At 33.1% G+C, this 7,760-nt stretch overlaps 1 protein-coding gene across 1 annotated transcript; it reads left to right on the plus strand.

The window, feature by feature from the left end:
* The first annotated feature begins 1,690 nt into the window (after positions 1-1,690).
* Positions 1,691-2,804, plus strand: LOC127699239 (neuropeptides B/W receptor type 1-like). The gene is made up of 2 exons (XM_052202996.1): positions 1,691-1,935; positions 2,525-2,804. Exons 1-2 carry the CDS (start codon positions 1,691-1,693, stop codon positions 2,802-2,804), a joined length of 525 nt encoding a protein of 174 aa, XP_052058956.1.
* The last annotated feature ends 4,956 nt before the right edge of the window (positions 2,805-7,760 follow it).

Raw genomic sequence — 7,760 nt, forward strand, 5'->3', positions numbered from 1 at the left:
AGTATGGCAAAACTACACAACTAAGAAAGTTTGACTAAATACAATCATTAGGGAAGTCTGGCAAAACTATATCACTAAAAAAGTTTGACTAAATACAATCATTAGGAAAGTATGGCAAAACAACATCACTAAAAAAATTTTGCTCTAATACTAGCAAAATTTGGTTAAACGTTTAATGATTTATTGCAAGTTCCGGACTACGATTAGATCATACTTTGACATTGATGTCAGCCAATATTGAAATTGCCCGAATACAGTTTTACATGGCAGTCTATCAGCAAAATATTAAGAAATCATTTACTATATATAGAAATATTGAAATAATTAAAACCAGACAGAACTTTGTAGTTATGGTAATTTAAGTTGGTGTCATTCGGTCATCTTGCATGTCTGTCAGCAGGCATTACATTTACATTCACAGTAGTGCCTATTATAATATTTTTAAGAGTTTATAGAAACCAGACTGTTGGGAAGGTTAGTTTTGATACTTTGACAGAGTGTTATTATTTTGATATCTACAAATTAACAAGTATGTCCAGTTGAAGCGACCTGAGTTTTACATTGAGTCAAGAATCACGTCTTAAAATTAAGAAACTTTTCATCATATGATACACGATGTGGTTTTACAGGTCTTGAAAATGAGGACATTTTTAACAAACAAGATATATTTGTCAAATGGTTAATATATATGAATGTATGCCTTTACTCCGTAGATGCATTGGCATTTACAATTAAGAAATAATTCATGGGGGCTCGAATTTATCGTGATTTTACCACTGGCTGGCCCTTCATGCTTAATATTTTAGTACGAGCGACAGTGAGGGGTAAATTATCAGCATAAAAGGCCAACCCGTGGTAAAATCAATATAAGTTCAAGCCCCCTTGAATTATTTCTATTTTAATTGGACAAAGACAGCAATTGTTTTGGATCGAAGCGCTCTATGTGAAGGGAAATGTTTGCTGTTCCCGAAATTGAACACACTATTAATATTGACGTAAACGACGAAGGAAATTGAATAAGTAACATTCTTAAACGATATACAATAACATACTAAGACAGATCTGGATGAAATTGATTGACTATCTTACTTTCATTTAAGAAGATATGGACATTATACAAATTTTTATCGTTTGTTTGTGTTTTCATGTTTTGACGACTTTCAGTTTCCCTTTCGTGCATTTTCCTGTAAAATCCTTATATTCTTACGCCATCGTTCAATGACGTCATTTACACCATCTGACGTGAGGTAAACCATTAATGAAAAGCATACGACGTGGGAGTAAGATTGGAAAAGCCCATACAAATCATGACGTTGACTATCAGCTGACATATGAATATATTCGAATTTTATCGTACTCAAAGCGTTTGAAGAACATCATATTAGAATTTTTATTTAACCATGAACTACAATAAATAAACAACGATATCAGGGAAAATAATAAAAATTGCTGAATCATAATAGGAAAACCACAAAATCTATTTATAATCTTTGCTTTAAAATCAAATGCTAGTAGTCTTGACATTACATACGCTTTTTTGTTCGACGTAAACGATATCTAACACATGCACATCATTCAGAACTAGTTAGAGCATTTTTAATACAGGATTATCACTAAACAGCTAAAGAATAAATTATTCTGTTGATATTGAAAAAAAGGATTATGTCGATTTGAAATCATCAGTAAGAAAATGAAAAGTTCGCGTACTACTGTGTCCGATTGGAACGATTATTTTGCCATTATACTGATTCCTAATTCTATTTTCCTAGTGTTGTATTTATCTCTTGGCATTACCGGAAATAGCTTGGTTATTGCAGTTTACAGATTGAGAATGAAACAACAATCCGAAGACAGGTACTTTATTCCAGTGTTGGCGGTATGTGCCTTATCAGCTTGTATAGTGTGTGTGTCCATGGCAATTGCATTGAACATGATGTAAATGTCTTTGGTATTGTGCAGCGTCTACCACATTTATGTCCATATTATAGCGATACATAGATATCTTAAAAGTTGTCGTCCTTTCGGAAAACAGATGTCAACTTTTACCAAAAGGACTGCACTGTTGTTTGCGTTTTGTTTTTCTTTCCTATACTATATTAGGTGCACCTAGTGCATTTCTTTATGGATCTGTAGAATTTTCCAATCCCGATATGAATCTTACAGGACGACGATGTTGCAAGCTCAAAGATGTCAGTAAGATTGCATCGCTCGATTATAGTGCAGTACATGTAATTGCAGTAGTTTTGTTAAGCACTGCCAGTATTCTTATTGTACTGTATGGAAAAATTGGACGTACAATTTTTACACACTTTAAACACAGAAACATAGAAATAAAAGCAATGAATCATTTGACAAGCACAAGTAATTCGCGCTCACAAAAAATTGCAGCGACTCCATCAACAAATCAAGAAAGTTTTAAACAAGAACAGTCCTCTGATCCCCACAAAAATCTTGTTATTGAAAATAATGACTACAGTGGCACAGACTCAAGAAATAAGGATACGAAAACACTAAAGCTTTTTAGCTCAGAGGAACTTAATAGAAGTATTATGTACAAGTTCACACTAATGTTTATGGCAATAACTATAATATTTCTTATTAGCTTTATTCCCAAAATATTTTTTATGGTTATGGAAGGAAGGGATTCTGAGTTTTGGGAAAAGCTCTCCAGTAGTGAGAGAGCTGGTTTACGTTTTCTGTATCGATTGTACATTCTCAATAATGTCGTTAATCCTTTTATTTACGCTTTTATGGATATGAAGTTTCGGAAAGAGGCAAAGAAATTAATAAAATGTATATTATAGAAATTTCAGATTAAACACTGAATGATGTAATACAATTATTAATATCGAAATACATTTCGTATGTATATCTGAGTTAATAGTGTCAGAAGATAATGTTTGAGACAATCTTATATAAAAGTGCCAAAGATGATAATAAATTAAAAAAAAAGTGAAAGGAAACACAAAGTTATGAATCATAAAATATCAGATCAAGGCAATAAAAATCACTAAACCTAAAATACAAACGCCACAAAAACCAAATGCCTGTTAATCATATAAGATCATGGCGACCAAAAAACAGAAATCAGACAAATACAATGTTGAAAGCAGTCACAATAAACAATGCAAGATAAAAACATTTATATAGATATCGGAGTAGCACAAGCACCAAAGTAACCAAAAAGAACTTGTCCTACTGTTGAAGAAAACTGCATTAGTTTAACCAACTCAGAAGAAGAATGAAAAAAGCGAGCATTCCCATTATGCTATATATAAATGACGCATTTTCAAAGAACACAGTTTGGTGACTTGGATAATCACACGTATCAAATTGAAGTTGAAATAAAGGTCAAACTTTTAGAGCTCGTAAATTATGACACGACCAATATAAACGTATTATATAATGAAAAGATGTGGTGTGGTTGCCAATGAGACAACCATAAAAAAGATTTCAAACTACGTACGTGGATTAAAGCAATTATAGGTCACCATACAGCCTTCTACAGTGCGCAAAATACAATCCCATATAGGCAGCTATAAAATGCCCCGATATGACAAAATGTAAAACCATTCAAACAAACAAAAAACTGATTTATGACAACAATATACGATTATAACAGTCAGCAACGAAAAACAATCATTGAATTACAAGCTGCAGACTTGGGACATTCACATACAGAATTTGGCGAGGTTAAACATGTTTGTTAGCGCACAACCCTTCCCATACCTGTGTATGGAAAAATGTTCCTTTGTAAAACCCGTATTTAAAAGTTATCAAGAAGTAAAATAACAAACCTACCGAACTCCAAGGAAAATTCAAATCGGAAAGTCCCTTATCAAATGGCAACATCAAAAGCTCAAACACATCAAACGAATGGAAAACAACTGTCATATTCCTGACTTGGTACAGTCATTTCTTCATGTAGAAAATGGTGGATTAAACCTGGTTTTATAGCTACTAGTAGCTAAAACTCTCACTTGTATGACAGTCGCATAAAATTCCATTATATTGACAACAATGGGTGAACAAAACAAACAGAAATTTTAGGTAAAAAAATGTCAAAAATAGGGGTACAGCAGTCAACATTGTGTTATAATCTTAATCACTTAAACAAAAACCAAACAAATATGCCAACAAAGAAAAAAAATTGCATATAGACAAAGCACATAAGCAAAAATGAATGACAGGAATACAAAAAATGACCACAGCACAACAGCACAAAAAATGAATGGCGGGATGCATAAGTACCGAGCCACGCCAAAAGGATATTACCAAAATATCCTACTAGTAAACAGTAAAGGTATATATTTTACAAATACAAATAAAAGAACACTGTAATATGTAATTTAGATGATAAACAACGTCAGTACCTAGAATCTATACTTCAAGACCATCATGTATTATTTTTGAAGTTGATACGGAATATTCATCAACAAGGTCTTGGTACCTTCCGATGAACGTTCGTTGACATAACCCTGGTTCATCAACCTTCTGCTCAGACACTGGTGACGTTTTATAAAGTCTGAGTAGCAGCTGCAAGCACTTGAATACTGAATGAGTTGGGAAATGTATATCCCATATGCAGGTGAAGTTGGTATATTGGTACTAAGGTGGGGGAAATTGATAATTTCAAAATTAAAATCGTCTCGTTTGTCATAGATTCTAGTGCTGAGATAGCCGCTTATGTCAAATTCGAGGTATAAGTCTAAAAATGAGGCGGAGGAAGCCGTGTCTGTTGTTTCTTTAATTTCTAGTTCTGGAGGCTATATTAATGGAACCCAATCAGAAAAGTTTGGATTGTTAATGGAAACAACAATATCAATATATCTGAATGTAAAATTAAATGATCTCTGGCTTCTTTGATCTTCTTGTTTTTGACAAGTGTCTGAAGGAACTCCGACTGATATGAAAACAAAAAGAGGTCCGTAAGGAGAGGCGCACAGTTCGTTCACATAGGAATGCCGATAATTTGTTGAAAAGGTCTACCTCCAAATTCAACAAATATGTTGTCAATAAGAAACTCCAGCATACTGATAACTTTTTCCTCTGTGTAGACTGTTTTACCTTTTTGGTCACTATTAACAAAATATGCGGTATGGTATCCCAAAGTAATAAATTTATAGCGTATGCTACCATTTTTATATTGAAAAACATTGTGGAATATTTCTTTTAGACGATTTTTCAATTTCACATGGGGAATGGTGGTATACAGGGTGGAAAAATCAAAAGTTTTGATAGAATTAATTTCAGAGAAAGATCGCGATTTAAAATTATCCAGAAGTTCTCTAGAGTTTTTTATAATCCACATATGGTTAATACCCCTACGCGAGTTAATAGTTTCACAGTATTTCTTAAGACCTTCTTTCACTGCAATATATAATGGTAGAAAGGTCTAAGAATATTGTCTGTATGATCAGCACAGATATTAGTTTATTGTTTTATATTTTAATACATAACTAAACATGTATTGCTATCAGGTAATACCACTTACGGCCCTACATCATGTCGGTACTTAATCATTCCACAAGACTTCTTTCCATTGGCAGTTAACTTATTGACAGTGAATTGTCTGGGCGAACATGATTTTTCTATTAGTTAAAATTGGGCTATGAACCAGCTTTCAATTACTGCGATTCTCTTGGATCGGTACTGTGTCTTTTCTATTTTTGTGCTTAGTATCGATCAAACGAGCCCAACGGGTTTTAACAGATTTTTCGTTTGATATGTTGTTTCACAACAGGTTAAATACATGGTTGAGCTCAGAAACTCCTGAACTACACTACATTTTCTATGTGCCTGGCCGCGAACCTGTTGTCCACTAGTTGTAATTGGTTGCTGTCTGCCACTTTTGCTTTTCTTTGATTGTTGTAGTATAAATCAGGCCGTTGGTTTTCTCTTCTGAATTGTTTCATGTATAGTCATACTTGATAATGCCCTTTAGATATTACTATAAGGTACGTTTTTTCTTTCTATCTTTTATGATTTCTGCAAAAAAAATAAAAACGGAGAAAAAACATCTTTTAAGGGCAATAAAGCCAGAAATTTAAGCGGTCAACTGATTATTTCGGTTAAGTTGACTTATTTGTAGATCTTATTTTGCTGAAAACTTTTGCTGTGCACAATTTCTCTCTATCTATTATAGTTTCTGCAACACAAAAATGAGCATAATAAGTCTTTTAAACACAACAACTACCACAGGGGATCTATTGACAATTCGTCCATGTTGACTTATTGGTTAATCTTATTCAGCTGAACACTTGACTTTTACAATTTCTCACCATCTATTATAGTTTCTGCAAAAAATGCAAAAAAATGGGCAAAATTAGTCTTCCAAGGGCAATAACTCCCTTAAAGTGTCAATTGACAATTCTTCCATGTTGATTTATTTGTAGATTTTATTGTTCTGATCATTTTTAAAAGCAAAATCTCTCACTGTCTGTTGTAGTTTTCAAGATAATAGCTAAAAACTTCGAAATTGTTTAAAAATTGACATTTCAAGGGCAATAAATCCAAAATGGAGAGTCTGATTATTCTGAAAATTTCGCAGAAAATAGACCTTGACCTGCTGGTCAAGTTAACTACTGATTAGATTTGATCTAACTGCTTTCATCTTTTCAGATATAAGCCAAACGCTTCATTTTACCCCTATGTTCTATGGCGGCCATGTGTCTTAACTCACCGGAATAGAAAACACAACCTTTATACTAGATACCACTAGTATCATTCAATCCATTTTTTTGTTGAAATTGGTCTAGTAGTTTCAGAGAAGATCTTTGAAAAAGTTTAAACCGAACGACAGACGACGAACGACGAGTGGTGGCAAAAGCGCACATGGCCAGGTGAATTTAAGAGGAACATGACATTATGCATGTTTATACGTATTAAAACTTATAAATGGACAAACAAAACCGCACACCTGGATGTATGTGCCAATGCAACAATGGCCACTCTTCAACATTAAAGAATAGAATTATTTTTTGTTGATCTTGTATTGCTGTTCATTCTTTTTTCTGTTTCTTTCGTTCTACTATAGATTTGGCCAGACACATACAACAGGGTAAAAATGTTCATTCAAAGTAACAACTGTCAACTGACAATTTCGGAAATGTTGACTTATTTGTAACTCTTGTGTCATTATTTTTCGCTGTTAACAATACTCAAATATACTAAACTCAAGGTTTAATGTGTTTTGCATAACCTTACTATAAAATCAATGCTACTTTAAATAACTGTGTGATAAACTCGAATTATAACAATACACTTGTATTTAATAATTCACGTATCATTCTCAAAAGGATGCTAACATTAATATCCTATAGTTGTAGGATTTATAAGTCTTAAATTATCCTTCCGTCGGATGACAATTTGTTGGTTTCGTGCAGCAATAAAAGGAGTTTTCTGATTGATGTAGGGATTCAGCATGTTAAAATAACTGTTTCCTTTCTTTGACAAATATAAATGTTAAGCAATAATCAAATTAAGCTTGCGCAACACAGTTAGTCACGTATTAGAGCAAAAAATCGGACTAATTGTATCAAAATATGAAGAAAGGATATATAGTCTTTTCACTCGTTCTCAATAACAATTTGGTCAATGATCGCATATTTCTTAAAAAACGGTCATACAATACGAAAAACTATATCCTGCTATTAATCACTTTTACAATGTATTTACATGCTATTGACTCGTCTGTAGTAATATTGTGATTTCAGGAGGCAGGTGTAAATGGCTGCGTATGTGGGCATATTGTGAATTCA

This window comes from Mytilus californianus, unplaced genomic scaffold, assembly GCF_021869535.1.
Source record: "Mytilus californianus isolate M0D057914Y unplaced genomic scaffold, xbMytCali1.0.p SCAF_4, whole genome shotgun sequence".
Taxonomy (NCBI): Eukaryota; Metazoa; Mollusca; class Bivalvia; order Mytilida; family Mytilidae; genus Mytilus; species Mytilus californianus.

Excerpts from the sequence above, each read along its gene's own strand:
- LOC127699239 (XM_052202996.1), top strand. The coding sequence starts at position 1,691 with ATGAAAAGTTCGCGTACTACTGTGTCCGATTGGAACGATTATTTTGCC. Across the intron at positions 1,936-2,524 it reads GCAATTGCATTGAACATGAT|CTCAGAGGAACTTAATAGAA; the intron begins GTAAATGTCTTT and ends AAAGCTTTTTAG.